Source organism: Geotrypetes seraphini, chromosome 2 (assembly GCF_902459505.1).
Source record: "Geotrypetes seraphini chromosome 2, aGeoSer1.1, whole genome shotgun sequence".
Taxonomy (NCBI): Eukaryota; Metazoa; Chordata; class Amphibia; order Gymnophiona; family Dermophiidae; genus Geotrypetes; species Geotrypetes seraphini.
The window spans coordinates 517379372-517395362 of NC_047085.1; the positions used below are offsets into that span (position 1 = coordinate 517379372).

Consider the following 15991-nt stretch of genomic DNA (forward strand, 5'->3'; position numbering starts at 1 on the left):
GATTTTCTGAGAAAACAGTAAATTGGTGAGTTTTTTACAAAGGTGCGCTAAATCCACGCATGCGCTAATGCGTGCATAGGATAACATGAACACGTTAAGTTTTACCACACGCTGCAGTGGCACTGTTAGGCACCGTTAGCGTGTGCTAAAGGTTAACGCATGCATTTATGCTATGCACATGTTAGTAGTTAGCGCATGCGTGGATTTAGCACACCTTTGTAAAAGACAGCCTATAACTCACCAATCAATTCTTAATTTGTCTCAATCCATCTTCCTTTTTCTTCAGCCTGCCTTCTGCTACCAGAAACGGATTCTGGGACCTTAACAATTCTACCACAGTAACAACTTGGACCTAGGAATGGCTTACTATTGTGGCAAAGCTAGCTCTCTTCCTAGCTTTAACACAGGGCTAGTGAAGACCAATAAATCCCTAGGTAGGAGAGCCAACCAGGTTGGCCCGGAGGATTATGTAAGCGCTGACTTCCCTGGGACTAACCTTGAGGAGCCAGACAGTGACTTCCAAGGGGAGGTCAGGCTGGTGTCAGGTTATTCTTCAAAGCCTGCATTTAGGGCTCAAAGGAACCCGGGAGGTAAGAAACTTCTACTCTCAGAAGGCCCGGGTCATAGTAACATAGTAACATAGTAGATGACGGCAGATAAAGACCCGAATGGTCCATCCAGTCTGCCCAACCTAATTCAATTTAAATTTTTTTTTTTTTTTTTTTGCAATTTCTCTTCTTAGCTATTTCTGGGCAAGAATCCAAAGCTTTACCCGGTACTGTGCTTGGGTTCCAACTGCCAAAATCTCTGTTAAGACTTACTCCAGCCCATCTACACCCTCCCAGCCATTGAAGTGGTCAGAACAGGAAGTGGTCACAGAAGCAGACTCAGCTGCAGAGAGATTTCTCTCCCTTCCCCCTCTTCAGAGGATGGAGGGGCGAGTTGAAGGGAGTTAATGCAGTGCAGCTGAGACACAGAGAGGAGGAGGAGCCGAGGAGGCTTCAGGGTGAGCTCGAGAGAAAGCTCATCTCTCCTGCACTGAATCCTGAGGAGCTGAGCCATGACTGGGACATGGTGGACATGTCAGGAGTGCTTGAGACCACAGCTGAGAGGGACCTGCAAAGCTGTGAACCGATGGACACTGGTGTGTCAACTCTGTCTACTGAAGGTTTGGAGGCAATGGACACAAACTGAGCAAAGATGGGCAGGATTTGGCTATTTTTGTTTCTTACCTGCTTTGCTTAATAGTTTTGAATCTAGAGTTTGGGATATGCTTATCACAGTTACACTCTGAAACACTGCAATCCCTGAACTGGTGCATTAACATAGAAACATAGAAGATGACGGCAGAAAAGGGCTACAGCCCATCAAGTCTGCCCACTCTGCTTACCCTGTCTATGCCCTAATGACCCAATTTCCTTATCTTGACCCTCGTAGAGATCCCACAAGGGTATCCCATTGTTTGTGTTTTCCCTTTCTGCACAGCTGGCGGTTAATTGGGAAAAATAAGAGTCTGCTGGAACGTAAGACAAAGTACAATTCTTTTCTGTGTTGGAGGGAGAGTTCCTTTATCTGCAGGCACTCCGTGGAAGAGCTACAAAGCTAGCAGTTCCTTTTGTTGGTTTTGTTTTGTTTCGTTTGATGAACCTTTGGGTTTTTTTTCCATACTGCAGGAGGATTGTTTGCCCCTCTCTCCTGCTCTTTCCTAGTGAGGAAGTATTGTTTGAACTATCCTAAACTTGGAAGGCTGGTGAAGAGGACTGAGAGGCAAAGACTAAAGTCCAGCCCAACGTTTGTGTTTGATTTAACATTTTGAATTAGAGCCAGGCTTATGTGGATGAAGCCAGGGTAACCCATTTGACCCGGAGCTCTGTGTTTAAAGTGTGTTGCAAACTATATTGGAAATGCGACAATTTGCTATCAATACCTGGGTGAATTAATTGGAAGTATAAAAATAAAATACAACTTTATTTTTCTGACATTCTGGGAAGTGTGTGGTTTTTTCCCTTTTGCCTGATTTACCTGAGAACCTTGAACCTACTGTTTTACCTTAGGCGGTTGCCTAAGAAGGCCTGAAGGATACCCTGGTTAAAGGGTACATGTTTGGATAGTTACGGTCACGGGGTCCACAGCTCGCTGCCGTGAACAGGAGCTTGTGGGGTATGACACTATGCATACCTGTCATCCATCTCATCGAACTGCTGTTGCCTGATATTACACTTGCATGCTGCTTTCCTGGACTGTGCAATAAAAATCAAACCATTTTTCACTTTGTGGTTATTTATATTGAGTAGCAGCTGGGCCTTAGTGTTTACTTAACAAGCACCACTTCAGCTTCTTGGTCATATTGACCTTTGTCTTATCTAGTGTTCCATGAGCCCCGGCTGCAAAGGTGGGGGGGGGGGTGGCAAACAGGGTAGCTGGCATGTCTCCTGCCTCAGCCTGCAACCAGCATAATATTTGAGAACATAAGATTAGAGGAGAGGTGGAGAGGATGAACCAGGTGCTCTAATTTGGTGGCTTCTTTCAGTCAGTTTCCTACCCTGACAGCTTGAGATATGCTGAACTGCAGCCCATTTGGCATGCTTCGGGCACTCTGTTACGGAGCCGCAAGCACACCGATACTACTGCCCAAAGGATGCCTAAACAGCATAGTATAATCCAATTAGAATTACTATAATTTTATGGCTGATTCTGTAGCACAGCGGTTAGAATGAAGGTTGGGGTGTGAGCTTGGTCTGGGTTCAACTCCCTTATATCCTTCAGCTAACAAAATACTCATTTTAATAAAAATGACCAATCACGTCTAGTTTTCATCTCAAACAGCACAACATTAGCAATGCTAGACACAATCTATTCCAAAAGTTGAGTTTGCATTTGCTAAAAACAGCAGTATTTGAATCCATGTCACATTTATTGAACCCAACTTGAGATTCTGGCTTTTGGGACAATGAAAGCAGTGCTTTAAGCCATTGAGCTACCAGTCTTTTGTCTCAGCTAACTGTGAGATGATAGCTAAGCAGATTTTACCTTAGATCACTAAGCTATGATATAACAGGGGAGTCAGAGAAACTGGAGTGGAAGGTGCTGTAGCTCAATAAGAAAAAGCACTGTACTGATCTTCCAGAGGTTGTGAGTTTAACTACCGGCCTGTCTTTTACTTGTGGCATTCTACTTTACAGGTGCACTTTGATGTCATCATTGTGCAGCTGCATACCTTCATTTGCAATGAACTAGAAGCCACATTCAGGTCTGTTCTGTGTTTTATTCAGTTTTTAAGCTTGGCCAATTGAAATTATGGGCTTTCTGTTTGCTTTGAAGAATGAGCTGATTGTAGCAATGTTTCATGAGAAAGAATGCTATTTAGAGCAAGGAATCGACCTCTCTCAAATAATGATCAGAGAAATAATCAGAGAAAGCTGATTGGATGACCTAAATAGCATGTATCGTGCTAAAGCCTTTCTGGAGCTTAAACCACATCTATTTGAAGCCTATAAGGAGCTCAAAGTCCTATGCTTTGCACTTCTTATAGGAGTTAATAATACCATTGCTATACAAGTTTCTGTGTAGCACAGGAGTGAAGCTTCCCCCCTTCCATGCTGATGTTCCCAGATAACTCCCACTGAAACTAATATAATTATTCTTTTAAACATGGTATACTGTGTTTTTATTATCCTTTTAATGATGGTATACTTTGGTGTTAATTATGTTAAAGCTTACAGTCTTGAAATAATAACAAATCAGTAAAAACCACCTTGTTATATATAACATCGTAGGGACGTCTATCTGGTGTCTATATGGGATTTTTGGGAACGTGTGCCTAATACACGCCTAAGACACGCTTAGTGCATTAGAGACGTCTATACGATGCCTATGTAGCGCCTAAGTAACGCTGATTGACACTTGTACCACAAAGATGCCTAAAGTTAGGCGCAGTTTACAGAATCGGGGCCAATATGTCTTCCGCGCATTTGACTATGAACCTACTGAAAACACAATAAGGACCTACTACGCCCATTTATCTTACACTAGAAGATCCTGCGCGCTATTGTCTGGTGACAGGACAAAAGCGCGCGGGACAAACACACACTGACATTTCCGACAGTGTTTGCGCTGCCGTGTAGGGAGGGGTTACACCTCCCATATTATACAGAAAACATAACTTTTCCCCTAAAAAATAGGTAAAAAGTTGTTTCCTCTAAAATGGGGGGTTATAACCCCCCAAAACCACCCCCAACGGCAGCGCCAACACTATTAAGTAAATTGGTGTAGTTCCCCCCCAACACCCTCTGTCGGAGCCCTTTAAAAAAACCTTTTAGAGTGGCGCGCTGAAGTCTTGCGCTCAATTGTCTGCTCTGAATGTCGGCGCGCGTTTGGATTATGAACCCTATTATCTTGTTAACACAATCACGTGCACGTTCACGTAAACGAATCACACCCACGTTCACGTAAACCTGACTGTGTTTTGCAAATGCATTTTTATTCATTATGATTATCTAGCTTCGTCGTGTGCGCTTGTCTTGTGATATAAAGTACTACACACTATTGTCTTGCGCTCAGTTGTCTTGCTCGTGCATTTTACTATGAACCATTCACGCTTGCGCTGACGTGTCTTTGCACTCAGACGTCTTGTGCTCATTTCTCTTCGCGCATTTGTCTTGCGCGCATTTGACTATGAACCATTCCATGCTACCGATCCAGGGCAAGCAGTGGCTTCCCCCATATCTTTCTCAATAAGACCATGGACTTTTTCCTCCAGAAAATTTCCCAAATTTTTCTTAAAATCAGCTACGCTAACTGCTCTTACCACAACCTCTGGCAATATATTCCACAGCTTAACTATTTTCTGAGTGAAAAAAATATTTCTTCCTATTGGTTTTAAAAGTATTTCCCTGTAACTTCGAGTGTTCCCTAGTCTTTGTAGTTTTTTTATAGAGTGAAAAATCGAACCATTTGTACCGGATTTGTAGACTTCAATCAGCGGTCGCTTTTCCAAGCTGAAGAGCCCTAACCTTTTTAGCCTTTCCTCATACAAGAGGAGTTCCATCCCCTTTATCTTCTTGGTTGCTCTTCTTTGAACCTTTTCTAGTGCTGTTATATCTTTCTTGAGATGAGACCAGAATTGAATACAATAGTAGTGGGAGACTCAATCCTGAGAGGAGTGGACAGTCACATAGCTGGAGGGAGAGAGGACCGTCTAGTGATATGTCTCCCGGGGGTAAGAGTGAAAGACGTCACAGACAGAATCGAGAGGATCCTGGAAGGGGCCGAGACGGAGGAGACAGCTGTAGTAATCCATGATGGAACCAATGACGTCAGCAGGAGGGATTACAACAGGACTGCATTAACCGATCAGTTCAGGATCCTGGGGAGGAAACTGAAACTGAGGACAAGGAAGATAGCCTTCTCAGAGATCCTGCCAGTACCGAGAGCGGACGCAAGGAGACAGAGCGAACTACAAGCAATACGGCTGGCTGAGGAGATGGTGCGAAGAGGAGGGTTTCCTTTTTGTACGGAACTGGGAAAGAACAAGCTCTACAGGAGAGACGGACTGCACCTGAGCACGACTGGGATGAGGATGCTGGCACGCCATAGATTTGGCTTTAAACTGAGGAAGAGGGGAAAGCCGACAGTCGATCTGACACATCGGACAAAAGTATCAAGTAAGGATACTGAGCAGAGACAGTATAAAAGAGGACTGGGGATTGAGCGGGATCTTTTGAGAAAAGGAACTAAGGATGCAACACAGGGGCCCAGGACCATGGACATAGAGCAAGGTCATTGTAAAAAATTGATCGGGACTGAGAGGGAACTTTTGGAAAAAGGACCTAAGGACGCTATGCAGAGGACCAGGGACAAAGATACTGAGCAAGGACACTGTAAAAGAGGGCTCAGGACTGAGTGGGAGCTTTTTGGAGGAAAAACAGCACGAAAGGCGAAAAACCGGGACTTACTTTGCCTATGCACCAATGCTAGGAGCCTAAAGGCGAAAATGGGAGAGCTGGAAGTCTTAGCCAGCAACAAGGGCCCAGACATAATTGGAGTCACAGAAACGTGGTGGACTGATGACAACAAATGGGATGTGGCTTTACCAGGTTTCAAACTCTACAGGAGAGATAGGTCACACAAAAAGGGTGGAGGAATAGCGCTATATATAAAAGATTCCATACCTTCAACCAGGATGGAAACAACTGCAAGGGCGGATGATTTGGAATCACTTTGGGTTAAGCTACCAGGAGGAACTAGAGCAGACATAAAATTGGGTCTGTACTATCGCCCACCTGGGCAAACAGAAGAAATCGACAAGGATCTGGAGGCTGAACTGAGGCAGGTATGCAAAAGCGGAAGGGTGGTGGTGATGGGGGACTTCAACTACCTGGAATAGATTGGAGTATCGGGCACTCAAACTGCATGAGGGAGACCGAATTCCTGGAGGTTACGAGGGACTGTTTCATGGAACAGATGGTCATGGAACCAACACGGGGTGATGCCACTCTTGACCTAATCCTCAACGAACTAGGGGGACCCGCTAGGGAGGTGGTGGTGCTAGCCCCACTAGGAAACAGCGATCACAATACGATCCAGTACAGGATTGAAAGTGGCTCATCAAAGGTGAAAAGAACTACGGCGACAGCACTCAACTTCAAAAAAGGGAACTATGATGCCATGAGGAAATTGGTGGGAAATAAACTCAACAACAGCACAAAGAGGATAGAGTCCGTAGAAAAAGCCTGGCCTCTACTGAAGAGCACAGTGCACGAAGCACAGAACTTGTACGTTCCCAGGTTCAGGAAAGGGTGCAAAAAAAAATAGAACAAAAAACCCAGTGTGGATAACAAATGCAGTAACAAAGGCGATAAGTGACAAGAAAGCATCATTCAAAAAATGGAAAAAGGACAAAACTGAGGACAACCAAAATGAACATAAAATACACCAAAAGGAGTGTCACCGAGTGGTTAGGAAAGCAAAAAGAGAATATGAAGAGAGACTGGCGAGGGAAGCAACAAACTTCAAATCGTTCTTCAGGTACGTTAAGGGGAAGCAACCAGCGAGGAAGGAAGTGGGACCCTTGGATGATGGGGACAGAAAGGGAGTGGTAAAAGAGGAAAAACAGATAGCTGACAGGTTAAATGAGTTCTTCACGTCAGTTTTCACGAGAGAGGACACAACCAACATTCCTGAACCCGAGGAGATCGTAAAAGGAGAGCAGGATGAAAATCTGGTCCAACTAGAGGTGAGCAAGGGGGATGTCCTCGGGCAGATAGACAGGCTAAGGAGCGACAAATCACCAGGTCCGGACGGCTTACACCCAAGGGTACTCAAGGAACTAAGAAATGAAATAGCTGAGACACGCCGACAAATATGCAACCTATCCTTAAAAACTGGAGAGATTCCGGGGGACTGGAAAATAGCAAATGTCACGCCCATCTTCAAAAAAGGCTCAAGGGGAGACCCGGGAAACTACATGCCAGTGAGCTTGACCTCGGTCCCGGCAAAGATGATGGAAGCGCTGATTAAAGACAGCATCGGGGATTACATCGAAAAAAATGGGCAGCTAAAGTCGAGCCAGCATGGCTTCTGCAAAGGCAGGTCATGCCTCACAAACTTATTATACTTCTTTGAGAGGGTAACAAGCCAGGTGGATAAAGGGGAATCCATAGACACCATTTACCTTGACTTCCAAAAAGCCTTCGACAAGGTGCCACACGAAAGACTGCTAAAGAAGCTATGGAACCACGGGGTACAAGGGGAGGTTCATCGATGGATCAAAAACTGGCTGGCGGACAGGAAACAGAGGGTTGGAGTAAAGGGCCATTACTCAGACTGGCAATGGGTCACAAGCAGAGTTCTGCAGGGGTCGGTACTGGGACCGCTCCTGTTCAATATATTTATCAACGACCTGGAGGCAGGAACGAAGTGTGAGGTTATTAAATTTGCAGATGACACCAAGCTATATAGCAAAGTAAATAACGTGGAGGACTGCGAAGATCTCCAAAAGGATCTGACAACACTGGAAAAATGGGTCAAAAAATGGCAAATGAGCTTCAACATAGGGAAATGCAAGGTCATGCATATAGGGAAAAAGAACCCGATGTTCACTTACAAAATGGGAGGTTCACCGCTAGGGGTGAGCAACCTTGAAAGAGACCTGGGAGTGATGGTGGACACAACATTGAAGGCGACGGCACAGTGCGCCTCAGCCTCAAGGAAAGCAAACAAAATGTTGGGTATCATTAAGAAGGGTATCACGACCAGGACGAAGGAAGTCATCCTGCCACTGTATCGTGCAATGGTGCGACCGCACCTGGAATACTGTGTTCAGTACTGTTCGCCGCACCTCAAGAAGGACATGGCAGTACTTGAGAAAGTCCAGAGAAGAGCAACTAAACTAATAAAGGGCATGGAGGACCTCTCATATACTGACAAACTAAAAAAGTTGGGGGTTTTCTCCCTGGAAAAGCGGAGACTTAGAGGAGACATGATAGAAACCTTCAAGATCATGAAGGGTATAGAAAAGATAGACAGGAACAGACTTTTCAAATTAAGGGGAACCACAAGTATAAGGGGGCGCTCAGAGAAATTGAAAGGGGGAAGGTTTAGATCAAACGCCAGGAAGTTCTTCTTCACACATAGGGTGGTGGATACATGGAACGCGCTGCCGGAGGATGTAGTGAGCAGGAACACGCTACAGGGCTTCAAAGAAGCTTTGGATAGGTACTTGGAGGACAAAGGGATAGAAGGGTACAGAAAAGAATAGAGGTAGAGGTAAGTTATAAAATTAGTCAGGGAGCACTGTTCAGGCAATAAGCGGGTGCGGACCGCTGGGCAAGATGGACCTATGGTCTGCCTCAGCAGAGGCAACTCTTATGTTCTTATGTTCTCCAGGAGCAATACTGTGGCATTATCAGATTCTTTGTGTTGTTAACCATCCCTTTTTTAATAATTCTCAACACTCTGTTTGCTTTCCTGACTGCTGGATGCCCAATCTTCCAATTTCCTAAGATCTGCCTGCAATTTTTCATAATCTGCATGCGTTTTAACAACTTTGTACAGTTTAGTGTCATCTTCAAATTTAACAAACTCATTCGTTATTCCAAATTCCAGATCATTTATAAATAAGTTAAATAGCACCAGTCCCAGTGCAGATCCCTGTGGCACTCCACTGTTTACTCTCCTCCATTGAGAAAAATGACTATTTAACCCTACCCTGTATTCTATCCAATAACCAATTCCTAATCCACAGCTGAACTTTGCCACCTATCTAATGACTTTTAATTTTCTCAGGAGCCTCTTATGGGGAACTTTGTTCAAAGCTTTCTGAAAATCTAGATACATTACATCAACAAGCTTACCTTTATCCACATGTTTTATTCAGACCTTTAAAGAAGTTGAAATTGGTGAGGCAAGATTTCCCTCGGCTGAACCCATGCTGACTGTCTCATTAAATCATGTTTGTTTATGTGTTCATAACTGTTTCCACCATTTTGCCCAACACTGAAGTCAGGTTTACCGGTGTGTAAACATTGGCCCCCCTCCAATCTTCAGGTACTACATACGATTTTAGCAATAGGCTACTGATCACTAACAGCAAGTCAGCAAATTCATGTTTGAGTTCTTTTATACCCCGGGATGTATACCATCCGGTTCAGGTGATTTATCAGTTTCTAACTTAGTACATCTTCTAGATTTACAGAGATTTCTTTCAGTTCCTCTGCCTCATCACCCTTGAAAACCATTTCCGTTTCAGGTACATCTCCTTCTTTAAAGACCAAAGAAAATAATTCATTCAGTCTCTCCGCTATGCCCATATCCTCCCTGAGTGCCCTTTTTCTCCTTGATCATCCAATGGTCCCACGGATTCCTTCACAGGAATTCTGCTTCTGATGTATCTAAAAAAATTGTTTTGTGTTTTTGTCTCTTTTGCAAGTTTCTCTTCATATTCTTTATTAGTTGTGTTTATCAATGCTTTGCAGCTAACTTACCAGTGCTTGTGTCTCTTCTAATTGTCTTCATTCTTTAAAGGATATTTTTTGGCTCTAATAGACTCTTTCACTTCATCTTTTAACCATGCAGGCTCTCTTTAACTCTTCTTTCCATCTTTGCTAATATGTGGAATACATCTGGTCTGGACTTCCACGATGGTATTTTTATGTTTAAATGATTTTTATTATTACAGCAGTAAGAAGCAAATACAAACAGTAGTACCATTCAGGAAATAACATTTTCAACAATATAATCAGTTCCCCTCCCATCCCCCCTCCCCTCCCCTCCCCAAGAATCCATGGCCAGTCCAACAGCTGAGAGTGGGAATAAAATCTTAAAGATTCAAAAGTCTACTGCGAGCATGCGGTGTGAGGTCCTGCCAGAAGTGCTCCCACACCTGACAAAATTTGCGACCCGGGCCAAGAGTCAAATCTCCCACCATGCGTCTCTCCAGTGTTGCGTGCACTATCATTAGGGATCTCCATTGTGCATATGACGGGGGATCACGGGAGAGCCAGTTGGTGAGGATGGTTTTTTTCCCATCAAAAGGGCTCTGGAGATAAATGCTGACATTCCCCTGGGTTTGGGCGAGGCTATATTATAAAATCCAAATAACGCCCTCGGTTGCGGAAGCCATCGCCTTCCCCAAACGATGTGGTATATAGGCCAAGATGTCTCCAAAACTGTTGGATTGCGGGGCAGGCCCAAAACATGTGACTCAAAGATGCGTGAGCCTGATTTCATTTCGGGCAAGAATGGGACGTAGTAATCCCCATCCGGGCTGTATGTCCGGTGGAATGTAAAGTCTAAGAACAATTTTCAATTGCATTTCCCAGTGAGTAATATTGGGTGACACCTTCTGAATGTTCTTCAGGACCCATTGTAACTGTTGAGCAGTCAACTGCCAATGCAAGTCCTCAGCCCACGCTGTCGCTAATATATCCAGATTCGTACTTGGTTGGCAATCCCGGATCCCCACAATATGAAATCGTAGAGGAATCCTCTGTTGGGCTGAAAGGCTGAAGAGTTCCGAAAGTGCCTCCCTGCAGACTTCAGTAAGGGCAGCCACTGGGAGGGACTGAACATAGTGACGGATCTGGTAACACGATGGTATTTTTAAATAACATCCACGCCTGATTTACAGGATTAATCCAAGGCCTAACCATATACTGTTTGTGCTGCTCTCCTCTCTGAGCACAGATATACTGCTAACGATACTGCCCCTAGGCTTACTTTACTGTGTGAATCACTTGGTGTCTTTTTAGAGCTGAAAGCTGAGTGAAGCTTTTATTACACTCAGTACATGTAAATGGTTTTTGTCCTGTATGGATCATTTCGTGACTTTTTAGACCTGAAAGCTGAGTGAAGCTTTTATTACACTCACTACATGTAAATGGTTTGTGTCCTGTGTGGATAATTTTGTGACTGTTTAGATTTGAAAGCTGAGTGAATCCTTTATTACACTCACTACATGTAAATGGTTTGGACCCTGTGTGGGTCATTTTGTGTGTTTTTAGAGCTGAAAGCCGAATGAAGCTTTTATTACACTCAGTACATGTAAATGGTTTGTGTCCTGTGTGGATCATTTTGTGTGTTTTTAGAGCTGAAAGCTGAGTGAAGCTTTTATTACACTCAGTACATGTAAATGGCTTTTGTCCTGTATGGATCATTTCGTGACTTTTTAGACCTGAAAGCTGAGTGAAGCTTTTATTACACTCACTACATGTAAATGGTTTGTGTCCTGTGTGGATAATTTTGTGACTGTTTAGATTTGAAAGCTGAGTGAATCCTTTATTACACTCACTACATGTAAATGGTTTGTGCCCTGTGTGGATCATTTTGTGTCTTTTTAGAGCTGAAACATGAGTGAAGCTTTTATTACACTCACTACATGTAAATGCTTTGTACCCTGTGTGGGTCATTTGGTGTCTTTTTAGATACGAAAGCTGAGTGAAGCTTTTATTACACTCACTACATGTAAATGATTTGTGCCCTGTGTGGATCATTTTGTGTCTTTTTAGAGCTGAAACATGAGTGAAGCTTTTATTACACTCACTACATGTAAATGGTTTGTACCCTGTGTGGGTCATTTGGTGTCTTTTTAGATTTGAAAGCTGAGTGAAGCTTTTATTACACTCACTACATGTAAATGGTTTGTGCCCTGTGTGGATCATTTTGTGTCTTTTTAGATACGAAAGCTGAGTGAAGCTTTTATTACACTCACTACATGTAAATGGTTTGTGCCCTGTGTGGGTCATTTGGTGACTTTTTAGATTTGAAAGCAGAGTGAAGCTTTTATTACACTCAGTACATGTAAATGGTTTGTACCCTGTGTGGGTCATTTGGTGACTTTTTAGATATGAAAGAAAAGTGAAGCTTTTATTACACTCAGTACATGTAAATGGTTTGTACCCTGTGTGGATCATTTTGTGACTTTTTAGATTTGAAAGAGAAGTGAAGCTTTTATTACACTCAGTACATGTAAATGGTTTGTGTCCTGTATGGATCATTTTGTGACTTTTTAGATGTGAAAGCCGAGTGAAGCTTTTATTACATTCAATACATGTAAATGGTTTGTACCCTGTGTGGATCATTTTGTGATTTTTTAGAGTTGATAGCTGAGTGAAGCTTTTATTACACTCACTACATGTAAATGGTTTGTACCCTGTGTGGGTCATTTGGTGACTTTTTAGATTTGAAAGCAGAGTGAAGCTTTTATTACACTCAGTACATGTAAATGGTTTGTACCCTGTGTGGGTCATTTGGTGACTTTTTAGATATGAAAGAAAAGTGAAGCTTTTATTACACTCAGTACATGTAAATGGTTTGTTTCCTGTGTGGACCATTTCGTGTCTTTTTAGAGTTGAAAGCCAAGTGAAGCTTTTATTATGCTCAGTAGCTGGAAATGGTTTCTTATTTTTATGACCCCTTTTGTGCATTTGGATTAGTTTCTGGTGTGTTTTTCTTTTCCTCTTGCCATGGTGGGATTCAGAAGTCACTTTATCACTATTACTAATTTGGGAGGGTCTCTGGTTCTCAGGGCTGTCACTGAGCTCCCTGTCATTTCTCTCACAAGAAGGGCCTCTATCCATTGAGTCTTCTGCAGAGATTCTCTGTTCCTTTGATTCCTGCTTACAATTCTTTGTGTTAATAATTTCAGGCGTCTGGGAAATATTGTCATAGACGTTTTCTGACTGTGTTTGGATTTCCTCCATTTCTACAGGACCTTCTCCTCGATTCTCTGTTCTCTTCCATTCATGTCGGTTCTGATGATCTGTTGGATATAAACAGAAGATATTTCTCATGAGTTAGAAAACGGCAGTGATTTCTAACTCGTAAAACCTGTGTATAATGAGGAAAGATAGATGTCGCAGAAAGATTTTCTATGTGTGGCTTGAGAATGGGTCAGTTTCCTACATGCAAAGCATTTTTTCAAGCATTTATCTTTTGACAGTGCCAATTTGTGAGCGGTTCCTTGGCAATGGCAGTGTGGAGAGTTAAGGGAGTCAATTCTCTCTAGGGCAGCAAATATCCGATTGCTCTATAGATTTTGCATGTAGGTATAAGAATCACCTATAGCCCACTCGTGCATCACCTATTTGCACACCACCCACTTGCACGCAATAACTCTTAGGCATTATCTTATGGAATAGCACTTAAGTGCATTTCCGAGCAGTCCTGCCAAATCACCTCCGTTGTGGCACGTAACTTCTGTTTTAGCATGAAAGTTACACGCCAAAGTGGCATTTATGTGTGCAATTTGTTTTATTAAAGTCATCAAAGGCAACAGCCATCAAATACAATGCGGGCATGTCACAAATACAATCAACTGTTACAAGTGAAAACCATTAACCCCACCACCTCCCTCTACCCCACCCTAGAATTGAATAGAAAACCAGTGTTATTGAACCAAGAAGATAAATAACAGGGAAAAGAATACGAGACAGAGCAATAATTCAATAATTATACATCAGCAATTCCAAATACCCCTCCCCCCCCCCCACTGGAATAATTCAAGAGGTAAAGCAAAGAAATCCAACAGCACAAACCTACCCAATAGGAAAAGCCCCAAGAGGATCAACGCAAAAGACAAGAAGTCAGGGTCCTGGACTCTGATGGGTCCTGAGAGAAACAATGATGGACTTCCCCCTCCCACCCCCCAGCCCCGTCAGAGAGCTACTAGACAGCAAACAAATCATATTTAAAAAAATAAAAAAAGGGGGGAGGGACTAGGAGGACATGAGGAATGGCCAGGAGAGCCGCAGCAGCAGGAAAGAAGCTCGGGGTTGCCAACTAGAGAATGACACGGGGAAAAAATTTGTCCCCGTCACCGCCCCGTCCCCGGCAGACTATCCTCTGCACCGCCCCATTACCGCCTTTCCCTTCACCGTCCCGTCACCGCCATCCCTTTCACCGCCCCGTCACCGTCACCGCAGCATGCATAAAAGCCTCAAACAGGTATGATTTTATATACTTATCTTTATTAACGTATAAAGGAAACATTCTTTACAACTTTACAACTTAGTTAACTATACAAAAACAAAACACAACCTGTACTTTTAATTGTCCTTATTTTTTAACCCGTGGATGAACAACAAATCATCTGCACAAGTGGGTTAAAATGCAAACCTGCTACTATGAAATCTGATTTTTAAGGGCATGCATTCGTGTAATTGTGCCACAGCAAATGGACTTTGGTGCATTTGCCAAGGGAGAATCGCTACTGTGGCTTTGTAAAAGGGGCCCTTACTGAGTGAAGTCCATAGTCACCTAGACCAGTGTTTCTCTCAACCAAGTTTCCCAGGCCAATCTCCACCCCTGACCCCCATCCCCATCATAATAGTAAATAGTACTAATTGTAATGCAATTTCTTCCATTCATTTTTCATGTACACTACTGTATATAATATTAATTCATTATGGTAACCACAAAATTAAAAGAAACACAAAGCACACTGTATGCAGAGAAAATATTAATTAATATTTGTTTCATTTTTCAAAGAGGTCAAGACAGATGACTAAAATATGCAATGTCACTTCAGAAACAACTATAGAAAAATAGACAAATATAATGCAAAATAGAGATAACTGATATAAATTCTCAAAACTGACACATTTTGATCATTAAACTGAAAATAAAATCATTTCTCCCACAAGTGGACATGCTCTATGGCTGCTTTAACTGTAAGGCACCTGAATCTAAGGCTATTTGCTACCATTCTGTAATGGAACCTGGGAGCCCATTCACTGCTATAGAATAGGCGTTCCCTGTACAGTCTCAGGGTGCCTACGAGGAAGAACCCACTTGGAGAATTGCCCCTTATTTTTTTTTTAAGGATTATAAAAACAAAAGCAATAATGTGAAAAACAAAACCCAGCCTTAAAACAGGCTGAATTAATTTGTGAACCATTATTTAAAGGATACTCAGAAAAAATATTGTTTTCCCTTAACTTAAATGAAATAAACATATTCCTATCCATCATTTGACTATAGCTAAGGGCAAAAGAACCTCATAGAGCTGCAGTGAAATAGAAAAGTGATTTCGTTTTACTGTAATTTCTGCATTAAGTGGATTTGCACACCCCAAGCTCCTTAAATCCTGATGCACTTCTAGCTTTTCCTGTATCAGACTTTGCAAGATTAATAATGGAGCATTCTTCTGCCTGCCAGTTAAAGGATGAAAAACAAATGCCTATAAAGTTCAAATCACAGCTTGACTAAACTTGAACTTTCTTGATTTTATTCTTCCTGGCTGACCACTTTATCTTCCACAATAGATACCAAGGTTGCTTGGATCGGAGCTTTAAAGGAGCAAGCAGAATCGGGTCCGATGTCCATGCGTTTGGTTTTCTCAAATGGTATACCACTACACTTGCTGCTTTTACTTGCTTCGGGCCTTCCTCGTTGCCGGGACCTGCCTACTTTCTGTTTCCGCGAAGGCAGGACCCGACAGCGAGGAAGGCCCGAAGCAAGTAAAAGCAGCAAGTTGTAAGCTTCCCTCCGGGGC

At 42.8% G+C, this 15991-nt stretch overlaps 1 protein-coding gene across 1 annotated transcript in view; it reads right to left on the reverse strand.

Moving 5' to 3' along the window:
• The window catches only part of LOC117354654 (oocyte zinc finger protein XlCOF6-like), a 229373-nt gene that overhangs the window by 192375 nt on the left and 21007 nt on the right, over nt 1-15991 (reverse strand). The window contains exon 5 of the mRNA XM_033932496.1: nt 13121-13258. Coding sequence (XP_033788387.1) covers nt 13121-13258 — 138 coding nt within the window. The remainder of the gene's footprint in view (nt 1-13120; nt 13259-15991) is intronic.